General features: G+C 38.9%; 1 protein-coding gene across 2 annotated transcripts; it reads left to right on the forward strand.

Annotated features, from left to right (window-relative positions):
• The first annotated feature begins 46 nt into the window (after positions 1-46).
• On the forward strand, positions 47-21612 carry HDAC2 (histone deacetylase 2). Of its 2 annotated transcripts, none has more exons than XM_081905736.1 (14): positions 47-255; positions 8474-8586; positions 9168-9285; positions 10474-10548; positions 11125-11263; positions 11961-12102; positions 14918-15010; positions 15095-15203; positions 15941-16081; positions 17598-17706; positions 18756-18886; positions 20030-20185; positions 20956-21013; positions 21242-21612. In XM_081905736.1, the coding sequence occupies exons 1-14, from the start codon at positions 204-206 to the stop codon at positions 21270-21272; spliced, it is 1467 nt and encodes a 488-aa protein (XP_081761862.1). In that variant the 5' UTR covers positions 47-203; the 3' UTR covers positions 21273-21612. The 2 variants fall into 2 exon arrangements, with proteins under 2 accessions (XP_081761862.1, XP_081761861.1); XM_081905735.1 differs by lacking the exon at positions 47-255 and adding an exon at positions 908-983.
• The last annotated feature ends 1019 nt before the right edge of the window (positions 21613-22631 follow it).

Raw genomic sequence — 22631 nt, forward strand, 5'->3', positions numbered from 1 at the left:
TCTCTCTGCCCCCCCCGTTTCAGGGTGGTTCCTTCGGGTGGCACCAGTCGCTGCTGGAAGAGGCGGGACTGGGTCTTCCTGAGGCTGCCCCCGGCTCCGGCGTCCCTGCTGCTGCTGTTGCTGCCGCCGCCACCGTCGACGTAAATCCCGGCCCCTTCAAGCCTAGTCTCGCCCGGCCCCGGGTTTCCCCTCAGACAAGTCTCATGGCGTACAGCCAGGGAGGCGGCAAGAAGAAAGTCTGTTACTACTATGACGGTGAGGGGGGCGGGGCACGGCGCCGGGTTTTGTTGTGTTTTGTGTGTCGGTTGGGGTGCGCGTGGGAGCAAGAGCAGCTGTCCGTCTCCGCGCGCCTTCCCCTCCAGGCCGCGCTTATTTCGCCGTTGGGAATGTTCGTTGGCTCCGTCCTCGCGCGCCCCGGCCCCCTCGGCAGCCCCTCGGCTGTCTTCGCTCGCCTTCTCCTTCCGGCGCACGCGCCGCCTCTCCAGCCCTCTCCCCCTCCCCTCTCGCTTTTACCCATTGTGTCTGCAGGGGCTGCATCTGGGTTGGAAGGAAGGTGCTGAGCCCCTGATTTCTTAAAGCGCATCTACACCCCCCACCCCCTTTAATTTTTGTATCGGGTTTCGCCTCCTTCGAAATCCGCGCGCATCTACTAACGAACGCTTTGCAAAAGGGGGTGAGGGGTGCGCGCCCGGCTCGGCCTAGCAACAAACCTCATGGGAAGGGTCCCCATTTTGAGAGGGGGGGGGGATCCGAGGCTGGCCTCGCGATCCTTTTCCTACTAAACGTCCTTAGAGTGGGACTTGGGCGCGCGAGTAACTGCGTTGCGTTGAGAATCTGAAGGCCTCAACGTTGAATCCCTGAAAGGTGCGAGGCTGGCACGCTCTGGCCAAAGCTGAGAGCCCCACTGGAAGGATCTGGATGAATGGCCTGCCTATCGCATCCTCATAGCTCCATAGAGCATCTTTCTTGCGCACCTCACCCTGGTGAATACAGGTTGTCCCCACCATCCATTGGAAGCCCATCACTAATTCAGGAAATGGTTATTTTCATTGTAGTTAGGGGTTTATATCCTGGATATAAGCGTATTGTTTTGAACACTGTTATACATGGTAGCCAAAAGAATGGTAAAGATTTAAAATTGTGGAGTGGAGATAACATAGAAAAGTGAAGATTCTACTCTATGTGAAATTTAGTAGAAATGAATTATTACAGCCATCAAGAAGCACAATGCGGGTGCGGGACAGCCCATGGGTATAAGGCAGACGTTTGCAGTGGTACCTCGGTTTTCTAACATAATCCATTCCGGAAGACCGTTCAAGAAACATTCAAAAACTGAGGCGCAAAGGGTGGCCTGCAAATTTAATGGAGAAAATTGGGGTGGGGGGAGAAACTCAGCAGAAGCCATTTGACTTCAGGTGCGTGTTTGAAAACAAGCAATTACTTCCAGCTGTTTGGCTTCGTAAACCAAAACGTTCAACTTCCAAGATGTTCGAAAACTGGTGTACCGCTGTATTAAACTTCAAATGCAACATGTAAATGTTTTGAACAGAGTGCATCTTCCTGGGCACTGAAGTAAAAGCAACCACTAATTTAAAGCAAGACACTATTTCTCAACCACTTGTTTAGCAAAACATAGGTTGCATATTTCAGCTGTTAAGTTTTATTCTCAGTTTATTTGCTCTTAGCCTTACAAACTGCAGATGTAAGGACCAGGCTATCCACAAATAGACAGCAGAACATGCATCTATTGAAAAAAATACAAGAAATTGAACCATCCAGCCTAGTGTGTGTGTGAGAAGAGAGAGAGAGAGAGAGAGAGAGAGAGAGAGAGAGAGAGAGAGAGAACCAAGAAGTTGTTGTATTTATACCATTCTCCAAAGAACTAATGTCCCTTGTAATTTTTTCCTAAAGTACGTATATTGATTCTCAAAACTTGAATATGTTGGATTGTTTAAAGCGACAAATCTCTTGTCTGGCATGTGTGAAATCTTGACTTTTTTGCATTGGAACTAAGGATTGTTCTAGGTTACTTAACTTGTATGGTGATAAAGACTTGAAAGTTGTGAATGTTACCTATTTCTGGTAGAATGTTTGCCTATGGGTGCTGTTTAAAGAAGTAGTGATAGTGGCACTCTGATTTTTCCTGCTCACTCATCATTTAGGTGCATTTTCACAGCAATTTAACACAAAATGGCATCTTGCACTGGAGACTCCAGAAATGTTTTTTTCAAATACATCCTTTATTTGTTGGCACTGTGGCTCTAGTAAGGTAGACAATATACACTTTCAGGGATACACAGTTTTCCTCAATTAAAAAATGTTAGGGACCTTCTAGAGAAGTTGATCCCACTGGATCCGGGGTGGTGGTAATGTCATCTGAATTAAATGGGTTTAGAGTAGGAGATTGAAATAATCTGCAGTTTGTTAATGACTGCAAAAATCTGGATATCTCAACATTGAGGAATAGGAAAATGCCATTCATTATACTTTGGGGGCAGTTATTGGTCACACATCAGGCAAGTTTAAAACTGACTGCAATTATTTTAAGATGAAATCAAGTACACAGAAAAGATTACTACCTCACAAATAGATTCGTTATTCTGCAGAAATATGTTTGCTGGGATGAATTAAATTATGGTTCATTATTATTTCCATAAAATTTTATAAAAGGTTTTTTATAATACAGTACAGTGGTACCTCAGGTTACAGACGCTTCAGGTTACAGACTCTGCTAACCCAGAAATAGTACCTCAGGTTAAGAACTTTGCTTCAGGATGAGAACAGAAATTGTGCTCCCGCGGCAGCGGGAGGCCCCATTAGCTAAAGTGGTGCTTCAGGTTAAGAACAGTTTCAAGTTAAGAATGGACCTCCGGAACGAATTAAGTTCTTAACCCAAGGTACCACTGTACAATAAAAACAGACTAATCTAAATGAAAACAAAAAAAGAAAGAGAAAACCATCATTATCACCATGCAAAGTCCTCTCTCAAGGGTAGATCTTAACCCTTGTCTCACACAGAAAGGGGTGGACCCACCTGGGAGTTTCCCTTTCTTCTCCCCCCCCCCCCCCGGAGATCTTCTATTTTCTGCCTCTAACACAGGGTCTTTCACCAACCACCCATCACCTTCATGTGCATAAGCAAGAGCAAAGCAAAAAAATGTAGAAAAGAGAAACCATAATATAATAATTAAAAAATGAAATAAAAAGGACTTCCAATAGTTATGCATATAAATATTATTCAAAATATGCAAAATATTTATTCCAAGATGATATCCAGCTGTTCCTCCTTCTGCTATGTGATATTTTCCCAGTCTTCAAATCTAGGCATCTCAAGTTCATTCATTTTTCCTTCCACACAAGTCTAAAAGAGCTTCTCCAGTTATTAATATCAATTAATGTCAACAGTATTCTTCCTCCAGTCCAGCAAAACAACTTTGCCTCCAGTGTTGAAAAACAATAAATCCTTCGTCTTCATTTACACAGGAGTCTATTTGCTGTGGTCATACATCAAAACAGCAATCCATAGTTATTTCCACATTGTATATTGATCAATTCACACCCAGTTCCATATACAGTGGTACCTCTGGTTACGTACTTAATTCTTTCCTGAGGTCTGTTCTGAAACTGTTCTTAACCTGAAGCACCACTTTAGCTAATGGGGTCTGCCATGCCGCCGCTGCGCAATTTCTGTTCTCATCCTGAAGCAAAGTTCTTAACCTGAGGTACTATTTCTGGGTTAGCGGAGTCTGTAACCTGAAGTGTATGTAACCCGAGGTACCACTGTATTACAATCTCATTTCCTGTTGGCTGTGGTTTTCCATCCTGATTTAGAACAAAGAGATTCTTTCTCACAATCACTTCTTCCATTCTTTTTCCAGAGGCTTGATAGTTTTCCTCTCTTAATTCACTCAAAATTGTATACAGAATCCTTTCTCAGCTCCATCTCTGCCAGCCCAGAATATTTTTTTAATCTCTCAAACCATGGTTTCATTCCACTTTTCCAACTTCATAATTCCACCATTGAACTGTTTCACTCCTCCAGGCATCTATTTGGAGGTCCTCTCCATTTCACCATATACTACTTCAGTTTTACCATTCCACTCTCCAGTTCTGGTAGTCCTGCATCAGTATTATTTTCCAAAGGTTCTGTGCCGCCTTTAGCCTTATTTTTCTCTTGTCCATTTTCATTCACCAATTTATGCATCCCAACTCTGATCTCTTACAGTTGCACATACAGCAGTCGCTGCACGATGCCAACAGTAAATGGGGTATCTAACTGTATTTTTGCCATACTGAGTGTTCTTGGTCTTATTAATAATTCTCATTCCTCAAAATTTTACAGTCTTTGCTTTACGCCTGAGTCCCCTGGCTTCTTATCAGAATGGATTCACTTCATTCCTCTCTCATGGCAGCATATGTTAGCTTCACGTTTGCAGCCAGTACTTTCACTAGAGGGATGGAAGATTAAAGATAAAAACTTCAAACAGCCGTTTAAAATCTTTCTTGGGCACAGACAATTAAAACATGCTTTCTCTCATGCTTTTAATTATTGTGTCTTCATAAGCTCATTTTAAAGTTCTTATTAAGTTCATTTTAAAGTGAACACTGCAGGGTCAGTTTAAAAAGCTACATATTGTAGCATCCTGAGGTACAATTTGTCAGCAGATGTTTCCAGGAAACCCAGAAGTAGTGAATGAGGGCAGTAGTTTTTCCCTTTCAGCCCCCAAGCTCCAGTTGCTGGGTTTCAGTAGCTTGCTACCTCTGGAGTTATTAAATTAATTTTAATGGTTAATAAATTTGTTTCATATTTTATGTTTATTATTTATTTTTAATTTATCTTCCGCTTCATATCAACAGAAATTTCTAAAGAATTTGCAGGTGCCCCCCCCCAAAAACAACCATTATCAAAAATACAATAAAAATTTCAGAAACAAAGAATACTAATACAGTGGTGCCCCGCAAGACGAACGCCTCGCAAGACGGAAAACCCGCTAGACGAAAGGGTTTTCCGTTTTGGAGGCACTTCGCAAAACTGATTTCCCTATGGGCTTGCTTCGCAAGATGAAAATGTCTTGCAAGTTCCTGCGGGGCTTTTTCCTCTCCCCCCCCCCTTTTTCTAAGCAGCTAAGCCGCTTATCAGCTGATCTGCTAAGCTGATAAGCCGCTAATAGCACTAATCCGCTAAGCTGTCAATGGGCTTGCTTCACAAGACGAAAACGCTATATGAAGAGCCTCACGGAACGGATTAATTTCATCTTGCGAGGCACCACTGTACTATTACGAATCATCATACTTTCACATTTCCCTGAGACAGGAGTATGAACATGCTCAGAATGTGGTCTTGGGAGAGCACATCCTAGTTTGAGATTCTGTCTTGCCATCAATAGGCTAGCTATAATAATTAGAATAGGATTTCAGTCCTAAATGCATCTACTTGTGAAATGATTCTTAAGCAAATATGCTTAGATCATATTAAATATATAGCCACCAATTAAGTGATTCTTTTCACTGAGGGAATGGATAGAATTGGGGAATCTGATAGTTATGCTCAGTGGGAGCTGGGTGAAGAAAGGATATCCTCAGTACTTTGCACACTCTGAATAGACAGTTTTGGGGTAGATAGCTGTGCATTTCAAAGTTTGACTGTAGTGCAGTTAATCTGCTTTGCAGAGACAGCAGCTTTTCAGCCTAGTATAAATTTCTAAAATGCTGCCAAGAAAGGCAGAATGGTGGTTGCAGCAGCCTTCTTTGTTGCTCACTCTTCTTTGTTTAGTTTTCAACAGAGGAGAAAATAGTCCTTAGTAGGGAGAGCTGTTTGTGAACTGAGATTTGGTTTTTATAGGCGAAAGATAGCGTTAAAATCTTGTTGTATGTCCAGTACTTTGCAAGAATACATGGAGAATGCATGCTGATTTTCATACATTAAATAATGTATTTAATTGTTGTGTTTGTCACTAATCTTGTTAAACGGAAGTCCAAATATCTGACTTCAGATATTAAATATAAGTGTAGGCATATAAGTCCAAATATAAGTGTGGGCATCATTTTTCCAGGTACAGTGGTACCTCGGGTTACATACGCTTCAGGTTACATACGCTTCAGGTTACAGACTCCACTAACCCAGAAATAGTGCTTCAGGTTAAGAACTTTGCTTCAGCATGAGAATAGAAATCGTACTCTGGCGGCGCGGCAGCAGCAGGAGGCCCCATTAGCTAAAGTGGTGCTTCAGGTTAAGAACAGTTTCAGGTTAAGTATGGACCTCCGGAACGAATTAAGTACTTAACCTAAGGTACCACTGTATAACATTACTTAGCTCAGTATATTTCCTCCTCTATTTTCTAAGTGATTATTCTGTTTTCTTTTAAGTGTGTGTGTTTATAGCTCCACTGATAGCAATGCTACAAGTTCCTCATCTGTGGTGTGCTTGGGACAACACTATACAGGTGCACTTCAGTTGGTGACTCAAAAGCTCTCTTCAAATAAATTGAATGGGGGTGCTTAACTTCTCCCTTGTCTGCAAGAAGTAGAGTGCTGCAGAAAGGAGAGTTGCTTTTTTGCCACTTTCTTGCGCAAGAGAGTCCTTGTCTCCTGGTGGAAGAGTGCCCAGAATCCATTGTTCTATACTGCTCTAAATAGTAAGGCTGTCGTGACTCATTGCTTTAAGGGGGGGGAACCCCCAGACTTGTGGCAAGTCTTTTGTGGGTCTTCATGTAGATGATAGTGGGCAAAGAGCAAACTCTTTTCTTCAGAGCCATTTATTTGAGTGCTAATCAAATGAGCCTTGCCAACTTGAAGAACAACCAACCACACTCCTGCAGAAAATCTCAGTGATCAAGCTGGCATGTAACAGGGCTGGGCGATAACTGGTTTTCAATATTGTTATATATCACAATATCTGAAAAAAGGAAGGAACTACGCAGAGGTGAACAGAACAATGTCCTGGCAACTGCTACTACTTAATGGTCTAAAACTGATAAATGATGATATTATCAATCACCTCATTGTCACTTTCAGCAGCAAGCAACCCAAAATGCATCCAAATGAGACTTTTGGTTTTGGGCTTGTATTCGGGACAATCCAAAATTTGGTGATGAGTCATAGTGAATACAAATAATCTGGGATTGCCAGCAGGCTACTAGGCGGCAGAAGCGGCAGCAGACTGGCAGCAGCAGAATCAACAGCAGCCTGTGAAGCGAAGCCTTGCCACGGCAGTGGGCAGAAGCAGCGGCAGGCTGTGAGAACTTGTAGTGATGGCCTTGTGGCAGTGGTAAAAGCAGTGACAGCCTGCAAGGCCTTTTCATGGTGGTGGCAGTAATGGTGGCCTGTGGGGCCTTGTGGTGGCAGCAGGAGACTGTGGCTGTACTTTGGATTGTTCTGAATGCCACCATTTGGTAGCCAAGCCCCAAACCAAAAGTTCTGTTGGGATGCATTTTGGCTTGCCTGCTGATGAAACTGAGTGTGTGATGATAAATAATATTGTCATTTAAGTTTTAGACCCCTAAGTAGTAGCAGTTGCCAGGACATTGCCTTGTTTGCCTCTGCATACTTCCATCCTTATTTCAGACATTGTGGTAGATTGCAATGTTCAGCTGGTGATAACATTGCAATGTTCAGCTGGTGAGTTATTGCAGTGTTGAAAGCAGGTTATCGCCTAGCCCTTACACACATTGTGATATATTGCCAGCACAGATATTATGAAACAGTTACCACAATGTGAACTTCAAAATAGTTTTGGATGATATATCAATATATCACCCAGCTCTAGCATGTAAGGGTTCAGGCAGTCCCTGAGGTATCCTGCACTAAGTTGTTTTGTACAAGCCCTTTGTACATTAATCACTTTGTACAAGGACCATGAACCAGACTCAGTAGTAGCTGGGTAACCAATGCAGCTGTTTTAACAATAATGTCACATAGTTCCATAACTCACCATGAACAACTCCTCCATTCTCTTATAATGGCAATGGCGCCCACCTAAGAGGTGCTGGAACTGAGTTCTATCTGAATAAAAGCTTTGATGTCACATATTCTCAGCCAGATGCCCCCTTAAAGCACTCTGGCTGTTGCATTCAACACCAACTGGAGCTTTTGAACAAGACCCCAGGGCAGCCTCATATAGAGTACATTACAGTATGGTGGTACCTTGGTTTACGAACTTAATCAGTTCCGGAAGTCCGTTCTTAAACCAAAGCGTTCTTAAACCAAGGCGTTCTTTCCCATAGCAGTGGGGGACTCAATTTACAAATGGAACAGACTCAACAGGAAGCAGAACTATGTTTTTTTCCTACATCCTCCTGAAATGCAAAGGGAGGGCACAGTCTTACTGAAGGAATACTCCCCAAAGCAGGAAGGCAGTTTGCCGTTATGACTAGTGTTTGTATTTTGAATCCCTGTGCTAGAGAGAATTTAGTTACGTAAAGCCAGAAAAAGTGATCATTACATTTTCAAGCATGACTCATTTGCTTTCTTTTAGGTGATATTGGGAACTATTATTATGGACAGGGGCACCCAATGAAGCCTCACAGGATTCGCATGACACACAACTTGTTGCTAAATTATGGCTTGTACAGAAAAATGGAAATTTATGTGAGTATACATTTACAGCTTTGTCACCTGAAAGATGATGAGCAGTGAAGGGACTATATTTTCCTAAGATTTTGAATTCACTTCAACACTTTCTTTGTTGTGCAAAACCCTCTGGCTGATTCTGAGATAACATTTTTTCTTCCAAAGAAGAACACAAACTGAGCCTGGGTCAGATGGTTAGAGTGTGGTGCTGATAATTCCAAGGTTGCAGGTTTAATCCCCATACAGGAGAGCTGTATATTCCTGCATTGCAGGGGGTTGGACTAAATGATCTTCAGGGTCCCTACAATTCTATGATTCTATGAAACCTATGGGTACCTGTGAAAATGCAACATAAGGAAACAAAATCACAAGCATTCGGTTTTTCAGATATCTACTGGATGGAAAACATGATATGGTTACAGTAAAATATATACAAAGTGTTTTCTGTTTATAATGTGGTGTTGAGCCAAAGCTGAAATATTTTAAAATATTCCACAATTTTCAACTTAACACATGCCTGATCAAATCTGTTTGAAGTACTTGAAATACTACTGCTTTTTATTCTGTCTCAGATCAAATTCAATCTGTTTCTTTTCCAGCGGCCTCACAAAGCTACAGCAGAAGAAATGACGAAATACCACAGTGATGAGTACATAAAATTTCTTCGCTCAATTAGACCCGACAATATGTCTGAATATAGTAAACAAATGCAAAGATGTAAGTCTAATGCTAAAAATAACTGGTCTCCCTCAGTTTCCCACCTGGTTTTGGGAACTTGATCTGTTAAGATGAAGAGTATTATATTATCTATTTTACTGTAATGTGCAGAACCCTGTCTGTATGATGTTTAATCATTTTGAATTGTTAGTTGTTGGCTATAGTGGTTATAACATTCAGGCTTGTTCAGATGTAATGCTGCCCTGTTACCAAACTGATAACTGAGTCATATTGTACATGATTCTTTCTCTAGAAGTTGTACATGTCTCCCTTTTCTTCTTAGGGGATAGTTACTGCTAACCATAGTTAGCTTCTACACCAGAGGTGGAAATCAGCTTCTAATTTCATTCACTAGTTTCAAAGCTATATATCTGAATTGGACCATAGTAACAGGTTTGCCACATGTATTAAATTCAACTAGTGTAATTTTCCATCCCAAAATTTATAACATTAGATAGCATGACGAAAAACTGTAATATTTATCTTCTCAATTAACTTGTACTTACTTTGATTTCTGAACATTGATTTCCATTATGAATTCTGAATGACAGCAACTTGCAAGAGAATTGTATTTTACTAGTTGGATAACTATTTGCTCAGTTTAAACCACCTATAGTACCTTAATTGGTAATTGTCCTTTTGCTGAAACTTCATAAGCCATAATTTCACATATAGTGATGCTGTAAATTTAGGCATACATTCAGCTACAAACTGCTCTGAATCCATAAAAGCATATTTAAATATACTTACCTGACAAAAAAAAGGTGTCTACCAAGTTTCACATCTGTGGTAATGGTTAGGTTAAGTTTTGAAAAATACCTCTGTTCTAAGGTTCTGGTCTTCATTTTAAAGATAGTGTTGGGCATTTAACGGATCAAAAATTATTTGATCTATATCACTGGTCAAGTAATAGACATTTAGCTTTTTTTTTTTTAAGAACAATACACATAGTTTCAACATCAGCAGGCTGAATGATTAACAAACAGTTTGTAAAAAGTATTGTAACCTATGGTGTGGCCACATTTGAGATAATGCTACCAATGCAGAGATGTTCATTTTTCATGGAACATTTGACAATGTTTAGTCAGTTGACCAACATGCTATACTTTTTTTTTTAAAAAAAAGAAAGATTATATACAAACTTAAGTAATAATGCATTTAAGGATAAATAAAACTTGTCTTGTATAGTTAACGTGGGGGAAGACTGTCCTGTGTTTGATGGGCTGTTTGAGTTCTGTCAGCTGTCAACAGGAGGCTCTGTGGGTAAGTATATCCTAATGTTTTCCTGAAGTTGTTAATTTTTAAAAGGCTGTACCAGTTTTTTTTAACATTACCCATGTGACAACTTTTATAGCTCTTGCGGAAATCAATGAGGGAGAAAGAATTTAATAGAAATATAAAGTGAAATGTTTAATTAAAAGAAAATGTTGTTATCAGCAGCTACTAGGTATGATGGATATGTACTACCTCCAGTATCAGAGTCTGTGTGCCTCTGAATGCCAGTAGCTGGGGATCGTGAGTTAGAGAAGTTTAATGCACTCATGTCCTGCTTCTCTGCTTCTTCTAGACATCTGGTTAGTCAATGTGAGAACAGAATGCTGGACTAGTTGGGCCTTTTATCTTTCAGCATCTCCCATTACAAATTAATAGTTCATTCTGCTGCATGAGTTGGTATATCCAACTGTAGAAGTGCCTAACAGTAAACAATTAAAATCCAGGCTGCACCATGATGTCTTACATTGAAGCTCTCTCTCTCTTTCTCTCTCTTTTTTTTTGGCAAGACATACTGTCTACCTTTTTCATTCCTTACCTGCATTTTTCTCCATAATGGTTCTTTAGCTGGAGCAGTAAAATTAAACAGACAACAAACAGACATGGCTGTTAATTGGGCTGGAGGACTTCATCATGCTAAGAAGTCAGAAGCATCAGGTTTCTGCTATGTCAATGATATTGTGCTTGCCATTCTGGAATTACTAAAGTAAGTTCATGTTGGTGTTATATGCACAACTTGTCTTCTAGAAATGTTAAAAATATAGGCTGTGTATTGGCTTAATCTGTATATATTGACCAGAGGACTAGCGATCATTGTTCCTTGGTCATTTTAAATTATATTTTGTTTATATATGTGTTTGTGTATGCATGCACACATGATATAAATCACAAAACTCTTTTTGTTCTAAATGGCTTACTGATCAATTCAGACTCTAGCTGGAGAGCAAGCATCAGGACCACATAAAGCACCAGAGTTATTGTTCCATCTGAAGCCTTGCTCAGGGCAAAAAAAGAGGGGATACAGGTTTTGGGGGTTTCTGGGGGGACATTGTTGCTGCATGAGCTGTAGGCTGATGTAGCAAAGGGCCCTAATTTGGTCCCTCTCTGGGAGATACACAAGTGTAATTTGCACATAATTTTATGTTTATTAATGAGCTGTCAGTATGGCTATACACAGTGACCTTCCTGGTTCTTGATATTGTGTCATTATACACATAGTTTTAAGCATTATATTGAAAAAGGGAGAACAGATCTGTATACATGTAGTCATGTGGCTTTATATATCTGATTTAGTCTGGGGATAAATCTGGCACCAGATAAACTTTTTGAAAGGTAAGTAGTGAGTTTTATTGGTACTGCTCAAGTCAAGTCTCTCTCTTTCTCTCCCTCCCCTCTCCCTCCAGATACCACCAAAGAGTATTGTACATTGATATTGATATCCATCACGGTGATGGCGTTGAAGAAGCATTTTACACAACTGATCGTGTAATGACAGTATCATTCCATAAATATGGTGAATATTTCCCTGGCACAGGCGATTTGAGAGTAAGTTCAAATATGAGGTTACCATTTGATTAAAGTAGCATCTTGCAAATGCTATATTTAAACCTGGTTATCAAGTTAACAATTTTAATTTAATTAGTTTTTATCCTTCCTGCTGAAGAAGGACACTTTGAATTGATCAGGGTGAAAAAGGCTAACTCTTAACTTGATGAGTCCGATTCTATATATGGTGTATTTTTTCATCTTAATTACAGTATTGTTTCCTACACTCATTGGGCTATTATGTAAACAATGTGTGTTGTCTCTGAGTGGCATAGTACTGCAACATTGGAATGAATGACAGTTTTGGTAACTAGGGTTACTTTTTTGTCATTTTATATCTGACATCCATTTTGCTAATCTAAAACTGTATCTTCAAGAGTAGATCTGAGTTTTTTCCTTCCTCTCCCATCTCTTTTTCCTTTTTGTGCTCTTTAGGTTGTAAGCCTGTGTCATTTTATTTTGATCTATAAACCATTCTGGGAGTGGGCAAAAATACTTTCAAGCATATCAGTGATGAGTAAGATAGGTATACAAAATGTCAAAATAGTTGGAAAAAAGTGCCCAGCTTGCTAATAGTTACTAAAATGCCATTTAAAAATCACAGTAATCATACTTGAAGCTTACCTAGAATGTTACTATAGTAGAGATGCTTGCATTTGCATGAGCACATGAAGTTGTTCATTAAAAATTCCTATGCATAATATAATCCATGGTACCCATTTCTGTTGTTGCTAGCTGTGGTATTTGTTCCTTTCTTCAACAGAAATTAAATGTGCTAGCTTGGAGAAAGCTTTTATAACTCAACCTGATTGGCCACAAGATGGTACTGTTGCTTCATGCTAAACGCAGGCCTCTAAAGAGCAGGAGCACTGACCTTAAACTAGGCTTCTCACCTGTCAAATACATGAAAGTTTAATTTCTTATTAAACCTGATCTTCTGATATCCTTAATAATCTGTCCAAAAAGCAAATTCAGTTAATTTTGACATTAATACCTCAGCTAAACAGGAATATATTTGTTTGATTCCCATATTTTCTGAGACTTTTTTATTTTGCTTACTTGGAGCATGGTGGGTGTGCTGCCTATAGTTCAATATATAATATAATAACTATAAAAATGTACTGTATAATACAACATAGTAAACTTAAGTTGCTTACGTGCCATATGTGTATGTTACAATGTATGCTAAGAGCACTGCGTGTTAATTCAGCTGTATCTAGGTAAAACCATTGTATGAGATTCTCTTAATAGCATTTTGTTTGTTTGTTTGTTTGTTTGTTTGTTTATTAAATTTGCATACTGCCCTTTATCCAAAGATCTCAGGGTGGTTCACAACATAAAAATTCAATATAAAAACACAAAATACATAATAAAACAAGAATAAAAAGCAGCAACCACAAACAAATAATAAACACATTAAAAGGGGTATATAAGATGTTCATCAACCAAAGGCCTGGTTGAAGAGGAGCATTTTCACCTGCTACCTAAAGGGAGAGCATTCCACAAATGGGGAGCCACTGCAGTAAAGGCCAGCCTTGTGTTGCCAGCCTCATGGCAAGAAGGCACACAAAGAAGGTCCTCAGGTGATGATCTCAGGGTCCAGGTAGGTTCATATGGAAAAAGGCGGTCCTTGAGGTATTGTGGTCCTGAGCCTGGATGCATTGCACAGTTTTGCTTCTTGTGAAATAGTAAGGAAGGACACATGGCGATAAAAAGTGACTCCATTACAAGTTAGAGCTCCTCACTTTAAGATTTGACTCTTCTGGAAAGACATCGTTTCTATAAGAAACATTTTCATTGTATCTCTGCTACTGTTTAGATATATAAAGCTTGTACTGCTTTAGGAACTGCTGCAGTACGTCAAAAAACAAAGAAGACTGTTGCCCTGTACTAGCACAATTCTTGTAGTCAAACTGTATAAAACTTCATGCACTTGAAGTGGACAATGAAAGCTTCTGTTACAAAATAATCATTTATCCTTAAGGTACAATAATTGTGGTTCCCCTCTAGAACAACATTGTAACTTCCTATTAGTAAATATGAAGAATATATTCAAACTGGAAACAAAATGTCTTTTTAGCTACTGATGTACTAAACAGACGTCAAAGGTCTTGTATTCCATTTGTAAATCATGAATGTTGAAGCAGGTGCAAAAAGGAATAAACTTGATGTGTTTCAATTAGTGAATTGTGGCACATTTCTCGTAGATATAATAACATGTGATTTTACGGATCTGACACAGCAGACCCATGACATTACTCCCTATCCCCAGGTAATTGGTTGTCTTTTAAAGCCGATCTACCCATATGTTTCTGTTTTATGCCATCCCAACTCTCGGTGATACCCTATTTAAATCCCTGCAATGATTCTAAAACCATACTTTGGTGAATTTCAATAAAGTCATAAAATCCAAATTATACTTTTGGGTCTGATTCTTTTGTATTTTCACATGTCATCCTTCTGTTCTTTTGGATATACTTCCTTGTGCACTGATTTCTTCTACTGCACTGATCAAATGTTTTATCTGAAGATTTAATGCTTTAGCTGAAGATTAAACTTGAAGTATTGTTTGCTTCCCTGGGCTGCTTTGGGAAAAAGGGTGAGATAAATTTAATAATAAATATCTGGCACACTTCTTATATGTGCAGTTTTGGTATTCATTACATACTCAGAATTTTTCAAATGTCTAGGTAGCTTCTAAACTACCTTCAAACACTCTTGGCCACAAGTGGTCCAGTGGTAAACACAAAATGTGTTTTGCCTTTTGATATGAATTTGTGATTTTTGTTTTTGTCTTGTTCGTGTTCTCTTATAGGACATAGGTGCTGGAAAAGGCAAATACTATGCTGTCAACTTTCCAATGAGAGATGGAATAGATGATGAGTCATATGGTCAGATATTTAAGCCAGTGAGTATATTCTAGATACATTTTTTTAGAGATGCTTCTGTGAGGCTGAATAATAGATTTACCATGATTTCTGCTTCTTTACAGATTATTTCCAAAGTCATGGAGATGTACCAACCTAGTGCTGTGGTGTTGCAGTGTGGGGCAGATTCACTGTCTGGTGACAGGCTGGGATGTTTTAATCTTACGGTCAAAGGTCAGAGAGCAAAACATTACTGTAGAGTCACAGTTACATATGTTTTGAAAACAAGTACTGAATGCAGATTTAGTGGAAATGTTTTTTTTGAGTATCAGTTCTCTTGCAGCCATCTCTCTGGGCAGCCATCTCTAATGCTGGGACTCTCCCCCCCCCCCCCACACACAAACACACTGGTGACTGTCAAGTATGCACCCTTTTGGCCATAGTACATCTAAAGGAAGATGCGAAAAAGATGTTCCATGTCAATGTCTTTATTTGCAGTGCTTCAGTTTTGTGTGATTTTAGGAAGTAAGTTCAGGTCTTAGGAGGCAGACATCACATGATCACATGTAGAAATTCAGTGATGTTCATGTGAATAAGCTATTAAATATCGCATAATGTGTGAGATGCCATTTGGTCAATATTTTAGTATAATTAGATCAGTAATGTATTAAATGCATTCAGTTTATGATTAGATTGCAAGAATTATTAAACTGAGTGTGCATCTGTTTGCCTTTATGACTCTTGCAAAAAAATAATAATTCTTGTGTAACTCAATGCCATAAATGCAAAACAGAAGAACAGATTCCAAAATTGATAGGATACCTTATCCTATTCTGTTTTTTTAGTTCTTGCATCTTTCAGTTGTGTTTAAGTTTGTTTTTCTAGAGCTGATGTTTTTGTATACAGATCTTAATTGTGTAATCTTGAAAGGAATATAACTGTATGTCTTTATGGTTTGTTTGTTTTTTAAGGACATGCTAAATGTGTAGAAGTTGTGAAGACTTTCAACTTGCCTCTTCTGATGCTTGGAGGAGGTGGATATACCATACGGAATGTTGCTCGATGTTGGACCTATGAGACTGCTGTTGCCTTAGATTGCGAAATCCCTAATGGTAAATACTTGGAGCCAGGGCTTCCCAAACTGTGGTCCATGAGCTTCATTCAAGTGGTCTAGAGCATGTTTGCAAAAATGCATGAAAAGTCATACAATATGTAGTGTAGTGTATTACAATTGCTACAACAGGCAGAAAAATCATTAAGTGGCCCACAAAGTCCCTCATGAAGTGGTTCATTGGGAGAATGGGATTAGGAGCCACTGTTCTAAGGAGTATCGCAGGTGACACCAGGGTTTAAGTTCTCTCAATATGAAGAATAACATGTGACTTAAACTTTAGCTTGCCTTAGTCATCACATCCCCCATTTCAGTGGCCAGGGAGATTGCCAACTGTTTGTATTCTGTAACTGCAAATAATATGTATTGCAGTACAGTGTATCTTGCCATAGAGCCTATGCCAACCTGCTACAGAGGATTGGAGACTGACAGAAAAGACTTACATCATAACCATTCTACAGGGGATTTTGCTAATGGTTGAATCATTAAGAAGTGGGATATCTGTCTTGACTCATGTGGTTTCTGGCTCATTAACCAGACTCTTGGTAGCTTCAAATGGCTTACCTAGATGGGTGAACACAGATGTTTTAGAAAGCATTAATGAGATGCATAGAAATCTGCATGGACCTTTTATAGATTGTATAAATGAGTAAGTGTATTGGGTGTGTTTTATTTAAACACAGTGTGTTATTTTCAACATAGTATATTTTATTTTAAACTATTGTTTAAATAAGCTATGGTTTTAAATGCACAAGAGCTTTGCTCCTCCCAGCTCCTGATTGTGCTGTGCAAGGGAAGAAGCAAGTCAGAGTCTGGATTGTAGTGACATGTGAACCCTGTACTTTGGTTTCTCTCCAAACAAACCACAACCAGAAAGTGAAGATTTATTTATGGCTTACTGATTGTTATCTACCTTGAGGAAGCAAAACCTGGTTTCATGACAACCTAAAGTTGAGCTTGTTTCCTCTATTTCATTCAAACCATACAATCATTTAAACTTTACATTCATAAACACCAGATTTTCTACATCTTCAACATAATTCGTGGTGTGTGAAATATGCCAGTAAGTTGTTGTTGTTACTAATTACCCACCTATCACCTTAAGATCCCAAGTGGGTTCCAAAAACCAGCACACATTATTTAAAACAGTTTAAAGTAACTTACAATCACAGAAACAAATGAGGCTTCATTTTTATACCACGGTGGAACATCTAGATTTCTGCTATAAAAGATAACTGGCACATTTAATCTTGAAAAAATATTCGCTCTTCCTTAGAATTCAGATACTTCCTAATGTATTTATTCTGGATCAGAAAATAATTTTGAATGTCTATTAAATATTTGAGAGCTGCATTGCATTCCTTTGAATTTGTTCTTTTTTTCAGCATTTAGTAGAAGAAAACAGAAGCTATGCTTTCAAACATAAAAAAATGCATACTATCATATCTGACCACTATAATCTGAAGAGCAATAAGGCTGTTTTAAAAAGCTATTATTACTTCATTTTGTTTTAATAGAATTGCCATACAATGACTACTTTGAGTATTTTGGACCAGATTTCAAGCTGCATATTAGCCCTTCAAATATGACAAACCAGAACACCCCAGAATATATGGAGAAGATTAAGTGAGTATTAATGCCATAAAGACACATAAATACTATAACGATCTAAATCTTTGCAATGGGTAAGGATCCATTTTCTTTTTTATGCTCAATATGAAGCAGGGAAAATGAGGGGTTAAAAGGTCCTGGGCTCTTGAGATGGCAGAATTACTGCTTTAAAAGCCAGCAGGTGAAACTAGAAAGTCAAAGACTGTATTCAGTTAGTGTCCCTCTGTTGAAGTAAGGCTCTCTGATCAGTGAATGCTTCTGTCAACGGAAGGGGGAGAAGCACTTTTCACCAGTTCTCCTCCCTATGGCCTCCTGTGCCACCTCCCATGTCGTTCTAAAAGCTAGAACAACCTTCTGGAATTGATTTCTGGGGCAGGGAAAAAGCAGAAAAACCCCCAAACCTCATTCTTCTGATGGAAGCCTTTGCTTGATCAAATTACCTTCTGTTGCTGGAGGGATATGGTTGGATAAACCCAAACCTGTATTTTAATGTTTCAGGGTTGTATCCAACTAAATCATACTCAGAGTAGACCCATTAATATTAATAGACTTAAGTTTGATTTCATTACATCTACTCTGAGCATGGCTTAGATGGCTACAGCTCTCAGTGCTTAATGGTTGGAAAAGAAAAACCTTTTTATCTTTCAAAATTTGGTACACATTGTTATAATCATTTTTTATTTTTGCAAAAGAGCTATTAAGTCTCAGTAAGCTCTTTTGTTAGCAGAAATGCAAAAACATGATCAAAGTATCACTATATGTTGCTTAATTTCATTATGTTGAATGCCAGCCATATGTTCTGAGAGTTGGTATTTTTTAAATGTATTCACCTCTAACCATAGATGTTCTGTCTGACACATGTATTTCCTTTGGATACCATGGCTTGCCTTTTTCAAGAAAATTGCCCCTAGTACTCTTGCTATGTAACTTGCTTTTCACCTTATTTTCCTATACCATTACTAGGCAGCTGGGTATTTTTGTGAGGACAAGAACTAAGAAACTCCCAAGCTATTAAGAAGAAAGTTGTCTCATAACAACTTTTCCCTGGGTTACTTTCCTTGCAGACAGCGTTTGTTTGAGAACTTGCGCATGTTGCCCCATGCCCCAGGTGTACAGATGCAGGCTATTCCTGAAGATGCTGTTCATGAAGACAGTGGTGATGAAGATGGTGAAGATCCAGACAAACGTATTTCTAGTAAGAATGGACTAACATTAATACTGGGTGGATTGTTAAAGAAGTAGTAGTACTAAAGAAGGTGGAACAGAAGTGCCCCAGTAAGTCAGATGGGCATCTAAAATTACCATCCAGAAACAAATTGGCTTTAGTGCTTTCTGAGGAAGACAGCAATTACATATCAGAACATGAAGGCAGAAAGCCTGGGAAATAAACACAACTGGCAACCAAGGGGAAGCTGCTTAATTTTTAAAGCCAATCTTGAAATCATATAAACTTATACAATTTGGTGTGCCATTTTTGGCATAGTTCCTAGTACACCAAGCTTTTAAAATTAGTTCTCCTAGCACTGTTGCTTCAGCAGAGGTTTCTGCTAACATAAGACAAATGTGATTTTTGCCTATTTTCCCTATAGTCCCCAGTCCTACTGAAAATGATTCTGGAGCATTGGGGGCTCTTTAGAGCAGATTTGGGAAGTGGACACTGGGGGCTGCAGGGTGGAGGGGGAATTGGCAAAAACTGCCTCCCCTTCTCCTTCAGCAAATGTTTGCCTTGTGCCTGTTTAAAGGCACAAATTAGATACACAGGCCTTACATATTGGACCAGTTCACGAGACATGTCTGAGCATTTGAGTTGGCCTAGAAGTTCTGGTTTTTACTTAGTTTCCAGGAAGGGAATAACTGGGTCAGGTAGACGCTGCAGGTGCTATTTTGCAATAGTAACTTCTACTTTGGACTTTATAACCTGTTTGCCTGTGAATGAGGACTGATGCTGCTTATATGTTGAAATTTCATGTCGGTAATATATGCTATTTCTACTCAATCTTTTGGCTAATAAGCGGCAAATTTTGCCTCAGTAAGAGCTAGAGTACACATTGCACTTATCACCAATACACTGTTGACATTGCAACCCCATTATGAGTTCATTCCCCACCCACTCACTGTATTGAGGAATGTCTTTCTAAACACAACATTGCTGTCATATGGAAAGTTTTCATTATGGTTATGATCAATGCAGCAGGACTTCCTTTACTGATGCACATTGCAGGGAAGAGTTGTCACGAAATAACTTTTATTTATTTTATGCCTTCCCATGGTGAGAGAAATGGAACACACAAGAAGGTGATCTTTGAGGAATGTGTTTTCTAATCCTATTCCCTTCTAGTTCGTGCATCAGATAAGCGAATAGCCTGTGATGAAGAATTTTCTGATTCTGAAGATGAAGGGGAAGGTGGACGCAGAAATGTTGCAGATCATAAGAAAGGAGCAAAGAAAGCCCGACTAGAAGAAGACAAAAAAGAAACAGAAGATAAAAAAGCAGGTAAAAGTCTAAATCAGTATTTTTCTTTCTTTTACTTTCCTTGTTGGCTATATTCCTAAGCATATCATACTCTCCTGAAAGTAATGGGTTTTGCTTCCAACTAAATATCATTGAGATTAGGTCAGACCTACTTAATTTATGGTGGTAAACTACCCATATTTGTTATACAGTGGTACCTTGGTTTTCAAACTTGTTCCGGAAGTCTGATTAGACGTTCGGCTTCTAAAAAACGTTTGCAAACCAGAACATTTCTTTCCAGGTTTGTGGCATTCGGGAGCTGATTTGTTTAACAACTAAGCCATTTGGGAACCAAGCTACCACTGTATTCATCATTCTGCAAAAACAGTTGAGGCATAAAGCAGCTCACATGCCATGGTCCATAACTGTTGGTTTTCCTTTAGTTTGAATCTAAGTTGTGCATTTCTGGATTAGGCTGTTGGTTGGAATGTTTATCTTTCTGAGAATATCTCTACTTTAACCCTTTTTAAATTTTCATTCTTTTATTAAAACCTTTCACCTTCCAGGTGTTGCTAAACTACAACTCTCATCAGCCTCAGCCAGCATGGCCAGTAGTTGTAGTTCAGCAGCATGTGGTGGGGCCAAAGATTCCACACACCTGTTTTGAAAGAAGAAATCAGCACTGGCAAAGGTGCAGCTTCATTCAAATTCTTCTATCAGTGTTCATTTTCATTGTAACTTGTTAACAGCTAAGACAACAGTTGTCATTTGAAATTTATTTCTATAAACCTGCCACTTTTAATTATTTTTAGACATTAAAGAGGAAGATAAATCCAAGGATAGCAGTGGTGAGAAAGCAGATACCAAAGGGTAAGTAAATTGTGGCCATCCTATAATGTGCCTGTTTCAGAACAGCCATTAACTTTGAAATGTTATTTATGCATCTGTTATTCATTATGGATGACAATAAATCAGTGCCAATAGCTATTAAAGAATTTATAATGTGAGCAATGCAACCCTTACTGTTTTTAAATGAGCAGAGAATGGCATTAAATTGTGACCCATGTTAACAGTTGACTTTTTCCCTCCTCTGAACAGCACAAAGTCAGAACAGCTCAACAATCCTTGAATGTAGAGACTCACATCAATTAAAGGACACAATACAAAAGTGGGGGGAGAAGCTAAAAGGAACTTTTCATATGAGAAGAGACTCTTGATTTTCATTTTGTACTATTTGGCATGGAGCGTATTTATTTTCAAACAACTGTGTTTTTGTTTTTGGCAAGTTGTATTGTGAGTTTTCTAATTATGATGCAAAATTTTGTTCCTTCCGCCAGGCTTTAAGTAATAGTATTCAAAATGGATGTGCTATTATGTTAGACGTCTAAATGATCTATTAAAATTTGCCTTTTCCTGAACTGATTTTACCCCTTTTTGTAATTATATCTTTATTAAAAAAAATGTACTCAGCTGTCTTGTCCATCATTGCCTAGAAAACACATAAATGTCATGCTGGTAAGACTATTATAAAGAAATATAGTGAAGGTTGAAATTGCACTGAACTACATTCGATAGTTCACAAAAAATGCTTTTTGTATAACTATTGGGGCAAACAATGAATGTTGAGAGGTTACTTTGCATGGATAACTACTAGGAGATTACTTGTGAAAATCATGTTTGGAATTATAGCACACTAATTAAACTACAGAGTTATGTTCAAGTATTCAGTAAAAAAAAGGTATAGTAATCTAAGAGAACCTTAAGGGGGAAGCAGCATAGTTATCACTAACAATTTTTAATATTTTGAAAGAAAATGCTCTAATCAGTACTATCAGTGATACAGAATATCAAAGAATGACGCACCAACTAGAAAAACATGCCACTATCAATATATCACTCCCTCTATCAATATATAATAGTCAAGTGCTTGAGAACCCTGTTCCTGCAGTTCAAAACTGTCAGCAAAGTGAGCTCTGTTGACCCTGGCTGGCAGCTTATGTTTGGCTTTGTAGCTTAGGTTGTACAGGCTTTTAGTGAATGAAGAACTACAGGGTTGTTTGTCAAACCATCTTCCCATCAGGTCTCCTGCAATTCTTCCTCTTTTCTGCACCCCTGCCCCACCATCCAAATGCATCTTAGGTGGTAGCAGTTGAGAACTTGCCAGAGAAGTAAACATTAATACAGTGATAGCTCCAGTTACGAACGGGATCCATTCTGGAGGCCCAGCTGTATCCTGAAAATTTTGTAACCATAGGACCACTTCTGTGCACACACGCAGCGCCACAGAGCACTTCTGTGCACGCTGAGCAGCAAACCCACTTCCAGGTTTGCTGTGTTCACAACCCAAAGATTATGTTACCCTAAGGTAACATAACCCGAGGGTCCACTGTATGTAGGAAGCAAGCTTGGCACAAAAATATTATACCCTGTAAGGCTGCTTGTGTCATTGTAAACAATCTTCCTATAAAATTTGGATTATACTACTAGC

This window comes from Podarcis melisellensis, assembly GCF_964234715.1.
Source record: "Podarcis melisellensis genome assembly, chromosome: 3".
NCBI lineage: Eukaryota > Metazoa > Chordata > Lepidosauria > Squamata > Lacertidae > Podarcis > Podarcis melisellensis.